General features: G+C 65.5%; 1 protein-coding gene across 3 annotated transcripts in view; it reads right to left on the bottom strand.

Annotated features, from left to right (window-relative positions):
• Positions 1 to 757: 757 nt before the first annotated feature.
• Aacs (acetoacetyl-CoA synthetase) overlaps positions 758 to 15,943 on the bottom strand; it is a 39,981-nt gene continuing 24,795 nt past the window's right edge. For 2 of the 3 annotated variants that reach the window (XM_047561299.1, XM_047561298.1), the window contains 9 exons: positions 15,287 to 15,411; positions 12,405 to 12,469; positions 12,183 to 12,305; positions 9,344 to 9,457; positions 8,324 to 8,449; positions 5,564 to 5,633; positions 5,299 to 5,357; positions 4,388 to 4,590; positions 758 to 1,561 (listed from right to left, as the gene is read on the bottom strand). In XM_047561299.1, the coding sequence (XP_047417255.1) occupies positions 1,424 to 1,561; positions 4,388 to 4,590; positions 5,299 to 5,357; positions 5,564 to 5,633; positions 8,324 to 8,449; positions 9,344 to 9,457; positions 12,183 to 12,305; positions 12,405 to 12,469; positions 15,287 to 15,411 (1,023 nt within the window). In that variant the 3' untranslated portion in view covers positions 758 to 1,423. Of the gene's footprint in view, positions 1,562 to 4,387; positions 4,591 to 5,212; positions 5,358 to 5,563; positions 5,634 to 8,323; positions 8,450 to 9,343; positions 9,458 to 12,182; positions 12,306 to 12,404; positions 12,470 to 15,286; positions 15,412 to 15,943 lie in introns of all 3 variants that reach the window. The other variant, XR_007109824.1, reaches the window with a different exon arrangement.

Raw genomic sequence — 15,943 nt, 5'->3', positions numbered from 1 at the left:
GGCCGTGGGAACCTGGGCCGCCCTGAGCCACCGAGGGGCACTGGGTCCCAGCAGCCACAGGAAACCAACACCGGGGGTGACGGTCCCGTCTGAGCCTTGGATGCCCCACAGCAAGTGCGGCGAGAGCCTGGTGCTGCCCAGGAGCATGGACAGCCGGGACCGCTGGGAGTGGCCAACACAAAGAGACCGTGGCTCTGCCTCTCCTGTCTGGGATGTAGACAGAGGCAAGAGGTGGGTGGCCACCCAGTGACCAGGAAGGTGCCACCGTGCACTGGGGACAGCAGGGAGCTGCAAGGTCTGGCTCCACATGGCCACAGTGCTCTGGCCAGCTGGTGGCCAGACCACTGCAGGCTGCAGGAGCCTGGGCTGATCAGCCCCAGCACTGTGCCGGCCACACATGGCCAGCACAGCCGGACAGGTCCCCAGAGAGCACACAGGCAGGCCCGCTGCAAGGTGTGCGGCGCACATGTTTATTCATTGCATAAAACTCCACAGCCCCTCCCCAGTCCCCACAACCAGCAGAGAAGACCCTCGAGGGGCGCTGCACTGAGCTTGGTGTCGAAACACAAGCCCGATCCAGGGCTCGGGTGTCCGCCGAGGGGCTGAGCCCAGAGGCACAGGCCACCACCCCGTGGCCGAGGCCCGTGCTCCACCTGCTGGCTGCGACGGCGGGCAGGCCCGTCCTGAGGACCCGGGTGCAGGCACGCGGTGCCTCTCCCAGAGGCCAGGCAGCTCTGCTGGAAGGTCCACTCCTGGGTGTGCTCCCAGAGCACACTGGGCACGGGAACGCTGAACCAGAGCCCTAACACACAGGGTCTGCAGCGCAGCGGCCCCAGGAAGGTGCCCGCACCCCCAGAGGGCGCTGCCCGGGCGGAGGTGCCGTCTGGCTGGGGTGCGACATGCGGTTCACCAGGACCCGTGTTCCACCTGCGACGGTGCACGAGCGCTGGCCCGGGGCTCCCGACAGTCAGCTGTGGAAAGATGGTGACGAGCCAGCCGGGTGTCCCCAGCGTGGGCCAGTGCTCCACAGTGGACACGCCCGAGGGAAAGCAGGAGGCCGGGCGTCGGGAGAAACAACCTGCACCTTCACAGAGCCAAGTGGGACAGCAGGCTCTCGGGCCCAGCCAGGCCGCTCCTCAGGTGGGCTCTGCCCCAGGGTCTAGCTGCCCGCACGGCCCTCCTGCCGGGTGAGTGAGGCCGCGTGCACACAGCGCTCAGGGGCGGGCCACGGGCCAACCTGCCCTGCCAGCTTGAAGGTCGGGCTCCGTCCTCGCGCGTGACACTCAGGGGTCCAGCAGACTGGACTTGGGGAAACTCAGTGCCTCCCAGGCCGGGGAGTCCCGTGCGGACCCCATCTCACACGGCCATGGTGCTGCGGGGCGTCCCGACTGTGCCAGCCTCCACGCCCACGCGTGCTGACGGCTCAGAAGCCCTGCAGCTCGGGGATGTTCCGGTACAGGTCGAGGGCCTCGGGGTTGGAGAGGGCCCCCCGGTGCTCCACAGCCTGGCCGGCCAGGACCTGCTTCACGGCCACCTCCACCTTCTTGCCGTTGAGCGTGTACTGCACGGGAGACAGGAAACAGAACGTGGCGTTGGGCCGCAGGGGACATGAGCCTCAGCTCCGAGCCTCCCCGTCCAGCCCAGGGCCAGCTCGGCCTCAGCTCCGAACCTCTGCACCCAAGCCCAGGAACCTGCTCGGCTAAGCCTCAGCTACGAGCCTCCACACCTAAGCCCAGGAATCCAAGAGGCAGGCGCCCAGCTCTGCACACTGCCCGTCGCCAAGGTGTCATGAGGACTCGTTCCCTGGAACGTCAGTCGACATGAGCACCAAGGACCATGTGCCAGCATCCCAGGGACTGCCCGTCTCCAGCAGTGCCTCCCTGTGCCACGCAAGCCCCCAGGTGCCACAGGCTGTGACGTGCTCACCACGACACAGCACCGGGCCAGCCTCCTCTGGGAGGAGAGTCCAGAGCCCTCCCAGCAGCAGAACAGACGCCCCGGTAACCGGGGCAGAGCTGCGGGGACCCTGCGCAGGCCTCCACGCCCCAGCCAGCCCTCGGCCGGACCCACCCAGGGTCCCAAGGTCTGTCCTTTGGGTCAGAGGCCGGCCGGTCAGATTCTGCATTCCACCTGCTCAGACAGGACGCCCCTCGGAATTCCCATCTATAAGATGAGCATGAGCCCACCAGTGTCACCTCGGACACCAGGTCACCCGTCACTCACACACCCGGGCACCCAGGCACCGGGCACCCAGTCACCAGGCACCCAGTCACCAGTCACCACGCACCCAGGCACCAGTCACCCAGGCACCAGTCACCCAGTCACCAGGCACCCAGTCAACAGGCACCAGGCACCAGGCACCCCAGGCACCAGTCACCCAGTCACCAGTCACCCAGGCACCAGGCACCCAGGCACCAGTCACCCAGTCACCAGTCACCAGGCACCAGTCACCCAGTCACCAGTCACCAGGCACCAGTCACCAGGCACCAGTCACCCAGTCACCAGGCACCAGACACCAGTCACCAGTCACCAGGCACCCAGTCACCAGTCACCACGTACCCAGGCACCAGTCACCCAGTCACCAGTCACCCAGGCACCAGTCACCCAGTCACCAGGCACCCAGTCAACAGGCACCAGGCACCAGGCACCCCAGGCACCAGTCACCCAGTCACCAGTCACCCAGGCACCAGGCACCCAGGCACCCAGTCACCAGTCACCAGGCACCAGTCACCCAGTCACCAGGCACCAGTCACCAAGCACCAGTCACCCAGTCACCAGGCACCAGGCACCAGGCACCCAGTCACCAGTCACCAGGCACCCAGTCACCAGGCACCAGTCACCAGGCACCAGTCACCAGGCACCAGTCACCCAGTCACCAGGCACCAGTCACCAGGCACCCAGGCACCAGGCACCCAGGCACCAGGCACCCAGTCACCAGGCACCAGTCACCAGGCACCAGTCACCCAGTCACCAGGCACCAGTCACCAGGCACCCAGGCACCAGGCACCCAGTCACCAGGCACCAGTCACCAGGCCCCCAGGCACCAGTCACCCAGTCACCCAGGCACCAGGCACCAGTCACCCAGTCACCAGGCACCCAGTCACCCAGGCACCAGGCACCCAGGCACCAGGCACCAGGCACCCAGTCACCCAGTCACCAGGCACCAGTCACCAGGCACCCGGTCACAAGGCACCCAGTCACCAGGCACCAGTCACCCAATCACCAGGCTCCAGGCACCAGGCACCCAGTCACCAGGCACCAGTCACCCAGTCACATAGTCACCCAGTCACCAGGCACCCAGTCACATAGTCACCCAGTCACCAGGCACCAGTCACCAGGCACCAGTCACCCAGTCACCAGGCACCAGTCACCAGGCACCCAGGCACCAGGCACCCAGTCACCAGGCACCAGTCACCAGGCACCAGTCACCAGGCACCAGTCACCCAGTCACCAGGCACCAGTCACCAGGCACCCAGGCACCAGGCACCCAGTCACCAGGCACCAGTCACCAGGCCCCCAGGCACCAGTCACCCAGTCACCCAGGCACCAGGCACCAGTCACCCAGTCACCAGGCACGCAGTCACCCAGGCACCAGGCACCCAGGCACCAGGCACCAGGCACCCAGTCACCCAGTCACCAGGCACCAGTCACCAGGCACCCGGTCACAAGGCACCCAGTCACCAGGCACCAGTCACCCAATCACCAGGCTCCAGGCACCAGGCACCCAGTCACCAGGCACCAGTCACCCAGTCACATAGTCACCCAGTCACCAGGCACCCAGTCACATAGTCACCCAGTCACAAGGCACCCAGTCACCAGGCACCAGTCACCCAATCACCAGGCACCAGGCACCAAGCACCCAGTCACCCAGTCACCAGGCACCCAGTCACCAGGCACCAGTCACCCAGTCACATAGTCACCCAGTCACCAGGCACCCAGTCACATAGTCACCCAGTCACCAGTCACCAGGCACCAGGCACCTAGTTGCCTAGTCACCAAGTCACCCAGTCACCCAGTCGCCCAGTCATCCAGGCACCCGCTGGCCGCGTGGGGGACAACTGTGCTCCGGCCTGCGCCCCACCGAGTCTGAGCAGAGGGGCGCAGCTTTCTGAGGACCCACCTCTAGGCGGATCTAAAGCTGGGTGCAGAGCAGACGTGGGAGCAGGGCCGGTGCCCAGCACGCCCTGCAGAGCCGGGTGATGTCCTCAGCAACAGCTGGGCAGGGGAGGCCTGGGGCCTCCACCCTCACACACTGTGTGGCGGACGTCACTTAAAGCCACCTTGGAGGGGCAGAGGACGGCGCTGCTGGGCCACGGGGACCCGGACCAGGCCCCAGGCCCGGGCTCTGGAGGCAGGGGCAGGAGGCAGGGGCAGGGGGCAGGCGTACCGGGATGCCCTGGGTCTCCAGGATGAGGCTGGGCACGTGGCGAGCAGACAAGCCCAGGCGGATGGCGTCCCGGATCCGCGTCACCAGGTCGGGCCGGAAGGTGTGCCCAGAAGCCATCTTCAGGAAGAGGACCACCCTCTCCTCGCCGTCCCTGCCGTACTGGGGGACGCACAGGCTGTCCCCCACCTCCTCGAAGGCTTCCACTGCGGAGACAGGCGCTCGTTCACAGAAAGCCCACGAGCCAGCGGCGCTCCGTCACCTGGGCAGAGGCAGGAGGCTGCCCACCCCAGCCTGCAGGGAGGCCTCGTCCTTGCCCTCTGCCCACCCGGAAGAGGCCCTGGGAACACTGGCCATGGGGCGTGAGCAGTGGGCAGAGAGCCACACGGCCAGGCTTGCTAAGGACAGTCACGAGGAGGGCAGGGACCTATGGCAGGCGCCACGGGGAGGCCGAGGGGTCTCTACCCTGACTGGACAGACCGACCTGATGCCCCGGAGCCCCGGCCTGGGCACCAGGGGCAACTGCCTCCCAGGAAGGTTGATTTCAGACCTGGGCCGGGCCTGAGTCCCTGGGCCAGGTGGCTCTTGAGGCCCCAGGGGACTCGACTGGGCAGTCCCGAGACCCAAAGGTATCTGCAAGGGGCTGTGTGGCCCTGGCACTCATGCAGTCTCTGTGCTTCTGTTCCCTCACCCATGAAGCCCAGACGCTCAGCTGGTGGTGAGGAGGGACTGTGACAGGGAAGGGACCGAGTGACCTGCAGCCCCTGCCGCATCCAGGTCTCGGTGTGTGCGGCAGGAGAGAAGGTGCGCTTCAACGTCCATCCTCACCCTGGTCAAGCCACAGGAAGCTGACCAGCAATCAGAACCGTGGGCACCGCCAGGCCCCGGCCCCAGAGCCCCGGCGGGAGGCGTACCGATGTTGTAGATCTCCGAGCTGCCGAAGCGCACTCCGTTGGGGTTGAGCGTGCCGTCGCTGCGGAGAGACCGGCGTGAGGCTGGCCGCCAGCAGGCCCCGCCCCTCCCCAGCCCCAGCGTGCGGCCAGCAAGGCCTCCCGTGATGCACCCCCCACTAAGCAGGCAGGGTGCCCAGGGAGCGGCCACTGCCTCTCAGGCAAGTGCCTTCTTCCCCAGGTGGCCCAGAAGCAGGCTCCAGGGACGGCAGCCGGCCAGAGCCCTCACCTCCGACCGAGCATGACGATGCCCCCGGTCTTGGGGTTGATTCTGCAGTAGTCGCCATGCGCCCAGACGCCTGTGGGGAGGCAGAGCAGCCCGGTCACTCGGGGAGCAGGGCCGAGGTGGCCTCCGGGGCAGACAGGACACTGCCAGCAGTCATCGCAGAGCCAACAACAGGTGCCATGTGAGGCTGGGGTCAAGGGGGAGCGGAGGGAACCCGAAGCTCCGGCCCCGGGAGCAGCCCTCTGGTGGACGCGGGGACGCGGGGACCCCAAGGCCATGGAACTCTAGGAGGAGGAGCCCACGCTCAGCACGCAGGCTGCTCGGGGCAGCGGGGTCACGGGGAGGGCTGCGTGGAGGCAAGCTGGCCTTGGGACGGGACAGCGGGGACCAGGCCGGAGCTACACCAGCAACACCCGCCTCCTGTGGCCCAGGCCTCGGAAGCGGGCCCCGGAGTCCTGCCCGGGAAGGGAGCCACCGGGTCTCCTGGCTCCCGGGGTGGCCTGGGAAGACACCGCCTCCCTCCTGCTTCCGGCTGAGTCAACTCGGGGCTGACCACAGCTCCCACCCGGCAACCACGTCCTCTGCTGCTCGCTGGTTCCCGCAGGGCCAGGAAGGGGCCCCGCGAGGTCTTCTGTGGGGACGAGGCCTGAGGCCTGTCTGCAGGGGGCTGGGTCCCCAGCACCAGGGCCCTGTGAGGAGGGGCGGCTCACAGGGACCACAGGCGCCCGGCGTTCCTCCTCCAGACCCAAAGAAGGGCAGGGGGCTTTGCAGGGGCTTCCAGAAGATGCAACAGCACAGACGGCGCCTGGGCTTGCAGACAATGACGAGCATCCGCAGCAGACGGGGGCACGTCCCCTGCCCCCACCTGGTTTGTGTGGCACCAGGTCTCCCCTGAGTCCAGTGGGAATTCCTGGCTTTTCCGGGCTGCTCGGGGTCCTGGGCCCTGACGAACAAGGCTCTGGATGTGCAGAGGAAAGGAAGATGCAGGCCCCCCGAGGAGATGCTTCTGTGACCAGATCGCCAGGGAACACTAACGCAAGCCGAGCGCTGAGTCCAGCAGTGGCTGCCAGCTTTGGGGCTGCGCAGGGGCCGCTGGAGACCCAGGCCCACTTCCCTCCGCAGCAGCCCGGGCAGGCCTTGGGGAGACACAGCTGCGACTTCAGCCCCCGCGTCTCCTGGAAGCCCGAAGGGTGTGGACAGCTGCAGGTGACAACGGAGGCTGGCCTCCTGGGCTCTGCCCCTGCCGTGGCCTATGTCCTTAAGTCTGCCTCTAATTTATTTTCAAGAGGGAAAATACTGGGATCTTTTTAAAAATAAGAAGCCATAAGGAACAAGAAGGACCATGAACCGGCTCCTGGGCCCCTACTCATGGCCCTGGTTCATCCACTCGTGGTCACGTATAAATTCTTTTTCAAAATCCACACCAAAGGGACGCCCTGCCCTCTGTCCCAAACCCTCAGATGTCAGCTGGCCATCTCTCAGTCGTCCTCCCCTCCGGCACACGGTGTGCCTGCGCTGTCCCCGCATGACAGGGTGCAGAGCTCCACAGGTCTGCAGGAGGGGAGGCTCTCTGGGCTGCGTGGTGTGGCCAGGCACTTCAGCGCTGAAGGAGGCCATCTGAGCCTGCGTCCACTCTGCCCCTGGCCAGCAGCCTTGGGTCCCATTCTGGCTCATTCCACGTGTATTTGTATCTCCCGTCTACCCTCAGGAAGTACTGAGGAAGCTTCCGTGAAGCCGGGCAGGATGATGGCATTAATTAAAGAGACCAGAAACCCTGCTGCAGGGCTAGGAGGAGGACAATGGGGAGCACTTTCAGCTCCGAGTTTCCTAGCAGCCAAGGCAAAAATGGACACATGACGTGACACACAGTATGTCTTCTCCAAGAAGGAATATTGGAGAGTTGAAGAGTTGGTTCCTGAAATTAATCCTGAAAGACATTCATCACACAAATCCTTGTGTATGTGACAAAAGGCAACAGAAAAAATAGATGGTCTGCAAAGAGCAGCGCTGCAGAAGATGAGGGGCCGTGGTTCCCTGGACGGCTCTCCCAGCGGGCTTTCTACCCTCCTGACTCACCCCCTTGACAGAGCCCCCTGCCCAGGGCCATGGGGAAGGGTATCTCCCTGCCATTCCACGAGTCCCCTGGACAGTTGCACAGGGGCTGCGCACGGCGGCCACAGGAGCAGAGCCTCCCTGGGGTGCCTGTACCCTGCCGGGAGGAGCCCCCCCAGGCATGATGTGCCTGCACCCGACGGACAACACCCAAGGCCACCGGAGGGAGAAGCACCCACAGCAGATCCCGCTGAGGGGCCACGCCTGACTCCATCCCCGCAGGCTGGTCTGGAGTCTGCGCACGGAGGCGCCAAGCTGCACCTGCAGCAGGTGACGCAAGGCCGCCGGCGAAGTACAAAGGGGGAGCCGACTCGCGTCCTCAGGAGAGACCCCCTGCCCCCCGCAAGACGCCCCTTCAAAGAAAGCGCACAGGCGCCGTCCCCGTGAGCTCTCCTTCACGTCCCCGGAGACCGGACGACAGTGCCAGCCGGGAGCAGAGGAGCCGCACACGTCCTGCACCAGCAGCCCCAGGGCCCAGGAGACCCACCCTCCCGCAGGGCACCTGCCGCCACAGGAGCTGGCCAGCGCCCAGCAGGCAGGCTCTAGGTACAGAGGGTGGGGGGCTCAGCTGGGCCCAGAAGTTCCTCCGATGGCCTCGAGCAAGGGCGACAAGACAGGGTCAGGAGCAGCAGCCGGGTTGCGCAGACCCACCTGGGAACTTGGAGAAGTAGGCCTTCCTGTACTTGCTCCCCCCGTCGTCCTTCCAGAAGTGCGTGGGCTGGCAGGGGATGGGCCTGGTACACACCAGCTCCCCGCTCTCTCCCCAGACGGCCTTTCCTGGCGGGAGGAGATCAGGAGGCTGGCTGCTCCCGCGGCCCACACTCAGCTCCACGGGGCCTGCCCCCCGCTCTCCCAGCGCCGCGCTCTGCCGGGCCTGCTCTGCCCACGCTGCCTGGGGCGCAAGCCGCGTGTGGCTCTGGCCGCCCGCTTCCTCGCTGGGTCCTCTCGCTGTGGCAGTTTGTTCTGGCTGAGGACGGGCCTCCCTTCACCCCGGGGCCTGAGCATCCTGCCTGTCACCTGCTGGCACTCACAGGCGTTTCTGCAGGTGGCTTCCAGGTCACAGGGCACGCAGGTGTCCTCTGCTCACTACCCTGGTGGCTTCCGAAGCAGGCCCCGCTCCCGCCTACCCTGATTCCCCCACCCCCACGGCAGCCTGGTGTGACCACTGCACATGCCAATCTTTCCCTGAGCCTCTCAGAAACACGTCGGGGTGACCTTCCCATCCGCTCAGCTGGGGCGAAGACACGGCAGCTGTGTCCAGAGAACTAAGTCCATGAACTTGTTCAGTGCACAGCTATACACCAGGCCCTGTTTGGTGCTGGGGGCACTAATAATTTTAAAAGCAATGGTCACTAGACCAAAAAGCCAAGGCCGTTCCACCCAAGACTGGCAGGAAGAGACCAGCAGAGGCCGCCTGGTCCCTCTGGGCCCTTACCAAGGCCAGGACATTGGCTGGTGGGGCGGTGGGGTGGCCTCTGTCCCCAGCTGCCTGCCCACCTGCACAGCTCACACCTGTGCTCTGGCCCAGCACCTGCTTCTCCGGGGTTGGGGTAAAGGTCCCCAGGGGTCCCAGGGTGCACAGCCAGGCTGGGCAGAGGACACTGCTCTGTGGTGACGGGGGTCGTTCTGGACTCACCCTCCCACACCGAGAGTGACCAGCAGAGGTCTCACCTTCCTCGTCCCACGCCTCCACGGCCATGGCCAGGTTCCGGGCCTGCACCTCGCCTCTGTGCACGGGGACGGACACGTTCTGGCCCATGAAGCAGGAGATGATGTCAGTACCACCTGCAGGCCAGGGCAGCAGCGACTGAGCGACACACAGACCCCGTGTCCCTGAGCAGCGGAGGACGGGCTTCCTGCTAGAGGACACTGCACAAAGGCCCTCTGTGGTCACCCAGAGGACAGAGGTCAGGGGCCTCATCTGTCACCACACCTGTGCCGCAACCACCCAGACGGAGTGGCCATGGGAGGCCAGCGCTGGACACTGGTGGGCGCTGCCTCGGGCCAGAGAGCGCCGCTCAGGGAGGGGCTCGGGACGGAGTCGGGCCAGGGGCCACAGGCCCGGAGACCCTGCTCCAGCCCAGGCGAGTACGGCGCCAGGAGCACGTTTACACACGTTTACACACACGCCACACACGCGGGCTCACACACGCACTCCACACAGGAGCTCAAGCCAGGCGGGCAGGACACCCAGGCGGGGACATGCAGTGTGGCAAAGGAGTCGGGGGGAGCGTGAGGCCAGAGGCGACTGCGGCCTTCTGAGCTGCGTCCTAGTCTGCGCCCCTACGTTACAAAGTCCTACTGGGTGCTTGTTTGCACACCTGGAAGAATGTTCACCATTAAAACAGAACTTTCCTTAATCACCCTTTGTGTCCCCGAGTGGAGTCGGGCTGACAGCCACATGAAATGGCTTGATAGCTCCAAAACCCCGAGGGCTCCTCTGGGCCTCCACTCCGTGATTCTGTCTCCTCCCCAGGCAGAGGATCAAGCTGAGACGCCTGCCCTGGGTTCTGCGGAGCCTCCTGTCACTGATGCGTCCCACAAGATGCACGGGCCGTGGCTGCATCTGCCACCGTCCAGGTCTCGCCGGGCTCCAGCCTCAGAAGGACAGGAGCACGTCCAGAACGGCACCCGGCCATCAGCGGCTCCGGCAGCTCGGCCCAGCCTGAGGGAGCAGCAGAGGTCTGCGCAGAGCCGAGTCCCGGCATAGGCAGCGCTGGAGGCCAGGGCCCTGACCCCTCTGTCCCCGTGAGGGGCAGAGTCCGGGCAGAGCAGGCCGCAAGGCCCCAGAGACCACAGCACCATCCACGCTTGGTGGGAGACTGAGGCCCTGGCTCCTGCTATTCGTCCTGCTGCAGGGAACAGCCTGAGATCCCTAGGCTGGGGCCACAGAAGCCACAGGAGGAAGAAGCGGGCAGGACAGCTTCATGCTACAAGTAAAATGGCACCTTCTAAAGAGAGGTTCTAAGGCGTGTTTTCTTAAACCACGAGGGAAAAGGCAGAACTACACGCCCATAATCCCAGCAGCTCAGGAGGCCGAGGCAGGAGGATTCCAAGTTCAAGGCCAGCCTCAGCAACTCAGCAAGACCCTGCTTCAAAGTGAAAATGAGAGGGGCTGAGATGGAGCTCAGTGTAGAACAGCCCTGGGCTCAGTCCCTGCACCACAGGTCTCCACGGGCTGCAAGGGAACGGGACCTAAGGGGCCGGGCTAGAGGGCGGGGCTGCTGGCCTGGAGACCTGGAGCAGAGGGGCTCTCCCGCTCAGCCCGCGCGTGCAAGACCTGGGGAAGCAACCACCTCCGAGGCAGCCCAGGGGTCTACGCCCTCCCGCCCTGTGGCCTGAGTTCTGAGCACAGACACAAAGTTCTTTCCAAAGAGCAGCTTCACTCAGGAAGAAAGGTAAGGGCTGGGTGCAGCTCAGCTGGTAGGGTGCGCGCCGCCGTGCACGGGCCTGGTGCCATCCCGGCACCAATGGAAAAAAGGTGCGATCTGTGCAGGGCACCCACTGGCACACAGGGCACCCACAGGCTCACACACACAGGGCACCCACAGGCTCACACACAGGGCACCCACGGGCACACACACACACAGGGCACCCACAGGCTCACACACACAGGGCACCCACAGGCTCACACACAGGGCACCCACGGGCACACATACACACAGGGCACCCACGGGCACACATACACACAGGGCACCCACAGGCTCACACACACACAGGGCACCCACGGGCACACACACACACAGGGCACCCACAGGCACACAGGGCACCCACAGGCTCACACACAGGGCACCCACGGGCACACACACAGGGCACCCACGGGCACACACACACACACAGGGCACCCACAGGCACACACACACACACAGGGCACCCACGGGCACACACACACACACACAGGGCACCCACGGGCACACACACACACACAGGGCACCCACGGGCACACACACACACAGGGCACCCACAGGCACACACACAGGGCACCCACAGGCACACACACACACAGGGCACTCACGGGCACCCATGGGCACCCAGGAGGAGCAACAGCCTCACCCAGGTGACCCGCTTCATCCACTTGTACCCAATGACCAGTCCTCCCCACGACACGTCTTGACCCTCTCCCTGTAACCAGCGCCTCAGACGGCAGTGGGGCTTGGCTCCCAGCCCGGGCACTGCTCCTGGGGTGGCCAGGACGTCGCTCACACCTCGGCACCTCAACTCAGCTGGGGTGAGCTGTGAGGGCACGTGGGTCAGCACTGGCCTACGTGCACCCCCAGAGCGAGGCTGCGGTACCTGGGACCTTACAGAGCATCAGCACTGGATGGTCCTCACTGGGCGTGGGGCCCAGTGCTTCTGGTCAGGTGGGGCCAGTCCCAGGGCTCGGTCAGGAGGTGTCTAGCCGGCAGGCCAGTGTGGTCAGCAGCAGGCAGAGACAGCTGTCCCCACCGTCCCCACCTCCTGGCTACATCCACAATCCCCGTCACCACGCGACCCAGCAGCGGAGCCGCACCTGAGATGGAGCCCAGAAGCACGCTGCTCTTGACGCACTTGTAGACGTACTCGTAGCTCTGGGCTTTCAGAGGGGAGCCAGTGGACAGGATGGCGCGCAGCGTCTGCAGGCTGTGGGTCTCCACTGGGGTGAAGAGCCACCAGGACGTGAGAACGGACCGGCGCCCTCAGCCCCACCCGCGAGGCAAGCCCACGCGCCTCTCCGCCGGAGCGAGGCCCTCACCTGGCTTCAGGCCCTTCTCTTCCAGCACAGACAGCCACTTGGCACCTGTCCCGAGGATGGTGATGCTAGGGCAGCGGGAAGGAGACGTGAGGCCCTCGGTCCTGTGCGCCCCGCGCCGCCCACACCGACCTCGCGCACTGGCGATCCATCCTACACGTCTCCGAGGCCAACCAGCCTCCTCTGGAGTGGCCCACGCCCCCTCCCCCTGGGCGTGTGCTGACCTGGCTCCCTCCCAGGCTGAGGGACGCACCACCACCCCATCTCCAGCCGCAGGACGGGCCCCTGTGCTCAGCTCAGCTCAGAAGTCAGGCCCCGACCTCCGGGTGCAGGACCGGCCCCTGTGCTCAGCTCGGCTCAGAAGTCAGGCGCACGTGCTCCCACCATCCTCACCTTGGGGCCTGCACCGCGGGAGCCTCGGGTCTTGGCTCAGCCCCTCCGACTAACGTCCGCCCTCGCTCTGGTGAGCAGACGCAGCCGCAGAACGCCCTGCCTGCTGAAGCGGAGCCACACGCTCCGGCCCGGCCTTGCCTCGAGTGAACTTATGTATGCTGCTCTTCTCGCTGCACCCTGGGCCCCAGGGCCCGGCACTCTGCAGAGGACCCGCTGCTGGGCTTTCCCGGGGCCGTAGGTCATACCCCCATTGCTCCCCGGCCTCTCTTGCAGCAGGGTGACCTGCAAACCCCATCTTCCCAACCAGGGAACACGCTCCCGGGCACCGGAAGGCTGGGCGCCAGGGAGGTTGGGAACAAGGCTCCGCCCTGCACCCGGGAGAGCTTGTCAGGCTCAGGCGCAGGCCCGGCTCGCCTGCTGGGAGCTGCGCAGACAGCAGGGCTCCGGGCAGCTGGGCTGGGAGTGACCGACGTGACGGCAGGTGGGTTCCCTCAGAGCAGGGCTCCGCCGGCTCACCTCCTCTGCCTCTGTTCTCTCCACTTCCCCAAAGCCACCTCCACCACTGAAGCGGGCCAAGCCCTCGGCACCCTGGGGCCCTGCGCCTGGACGGCTGGGGCTTTGGGCGAGGGACGCTCCCACCAGCACCCTCCCACCCTGACTTCACAATGCTTCCACGTGACTGAGGATGGAGGGGTCGCCCCTCCAGGACTATCTACACCTCAACAGGACCAGCCGCCAGGGTCCTCGCTCACGTGGCCTGGCCAGGCCTGGGCCGAGTCTCCCGTCCCATGCACCAGACGCAGCTTCTGCTCTGCTCCCCCAGCTCTCGCGGCTTAAGTCACAGGCGAGGCCCTGTGGCAAGCGGGACCTGGCCTGAGTCACGTCCGCCAGCGTGAAGACGCAGTGGCCTCCCATCGGGCTCACGTCAGGTGGCCCTCGGTTCCCGTACACTGGCGGTTCCCATGTATGCCCTGGCCCGTCCCCTCCAGTACGTCCAGTGGGAGCCACAGCACCAAAGGAGAGGCCTCTGGTGGCGCCTCCCTCCCCACCCAGGCCCGGCCTCCTCTGCTCTGCCTCCGGGCACCCCTCCAACCTCCATGCTGATCTTCCACAAATGACAATCAGATCAGGCGCTGCCCTGATCCCAAGTGAGCGGTGGAGCCCATTTCACTGGGACCACCACCTCAAGCGATGCCAGAAGCCCCTACCCCGCCGCCCACCTAGGCCGACCCCATGTGGCTCTCCACACCAGGCCACCAGGCCTCCTCGGGTCCCCCACGTGCTCTCACTCGGGCCTCGGCACTTGCGCACCCTCAGCCTGGACCACGTCCCCGTCCTGAGGCTGGTTCCTGCTGTGGGTCAGATGGGAGGCGTCCCCAGAAACTCTCAAGAGCACAATGCAAGAGGCTCAGGTGGGACGGGATGGGCTCCAGGGCCTGAACCGAGTGGGTCGCGTTGGTCCCGCGAGAGGGACCAGCGGGGTGGTGCCTGGAGGCAGGGGTGTGGCTGGAGGCCGTGGGTCCCTGGAGCCGCGCCTCTGGCTGCTCGCTTTGCCCTGGTGAGGGAGGGCTCGTGTCCCCGGCTGCCCAGGACGCTCTGCCTCACCTCCAGCCCAGAGCAGTGGAGCCAGTGGACAGAGACCCTGAAGCGCCAGCCCCACTCCCCGTCAGCCCTGCGAGGCCGAGGAGCACTCCGCCCATGGCCGTCCCCATGCGGCCTCTGCAGGCCTGCAGAGCCCAGGCCTTCCGCGTTGGTCCTCCTCGTCCTCCCTAGCTCCCAGCCCCGACTCCAGGAGGACACCAACCCAGGCCAGCAGGGCGGCGCACGCGGAGCCCCCCTCCCCGCGAGGACTGCCGTCCAGAACACCCAACTCGATGGGCCCCGTCGCAGACAGCGTCCAGGCGACTCGCGCCCCTCATTACCAGCAGGACACACACCCGGAGCTCTGGCCTGTCTTTAACCAGCACGTTCCCTTCACTAGACTCGTGAGGACTGTAAATACAGCACCAGTGAAGGAGGAAAGCCACCTCTGGAGAGGAGTTTGTGGCTGGGCACAGTGGCGCAGGCCTGTGATCCCAGAGGCTCAGGAGGCTGAGGCAGGAGGATCACAGGTTCAAACCCAGCCTCAGCAACACTGAGGTGCTAAGCAACTCACTGAGCCCCTGTCTCTAAATAAAACACAAAAATAGGGCTGGCTCAGTGGTCGAGCACCCCGGGGTCAATCCCACAGCTCCTCCAGGTGCACACAGCGCACTCCCGGCCCTGAGAGGTGGCCTTCACTCTGCAGGGGAGTGTGCCATCAGCAGACCATCCCTCCTCCTGCTCCTGGCACTCCCAGCACTGAGAGGGGACACTCAGGGCAGCAAGGCACTGCAGAGATGGCGGCCCACGAGGGCAGAAGTGGAGACGTGGCCACCGCTGCGTCTACCCCAGAGCACCTTCCCGAGGACACCAGCTCCACCCACAGCTGAGCAGGATGTCCAGGCACCTACCCTATCCTGTCCACAAGGTCCCACAACACGTTGGGTGTGGGGACGAGGGGGGAGCCATCGTACAAGACCACAGATGCTCCAGTGGCCAGAGCAGACACCATCCAGTTCCACATCATCCAGCCGACCTGCAACACACAAGGGCAGGCGTCAACAGGGCCCGCCTGCCCGCTCCAGCCTGCCGCTCCACCTCTCTGTCCTGGGACACCGCCCGGCAGCCCAAGATGGCCTGGCACTGCCCATCCCAGATGCTTGGGCCTCAGCTGCAGCAGGAACAGAGGCACCTGTGCACAAGTAACAAGGGGCAAAGGCCAGCTGAGGCCTTGCTGGGGAGGCCACACCATCCCAGCACCCCGAGCCCAGCAGCCACGGGAGATGCACCCACCAGCACTCATGGAAGCTGGACACCCACCTCGCATGCACTTAGTCAGACCCATGTGGCCCCGAGAAGAGGCCAATCAGTGGGGGGACGCACAAGACGCTGAGAGGTGGAGAACAAGAAAGCACAGCAACACAGCCCATCTGTGCAGACAGGAGGACATGCACACAGACGCACATATACACAGACACATGCACATGTGTGCATGCACACATACATGTACATGTGTGTGCACCTACACATACGCATGTGCGTGCACCTACACATATGCATATGCATGC

This window comes from Sciurus carolinensis, chromosome 8 (assembly GCF_902686445.1).
Source record: "Sciurus carolinensis chromosome 8, mSciCar1.2, whole genome shotgun sequence".
Lineage (NCBI taxonomy): Eukaryota > Metazoa > Chordata > Mammalia > Rodentia > Sciuridae > Sciurus > Sciurus carolinensis.
The sequence above is the reverse complement of the archived record's forward strand: the minus strand, read 5'-3'. Positions and strand labels throughout refer to the sequence as shown.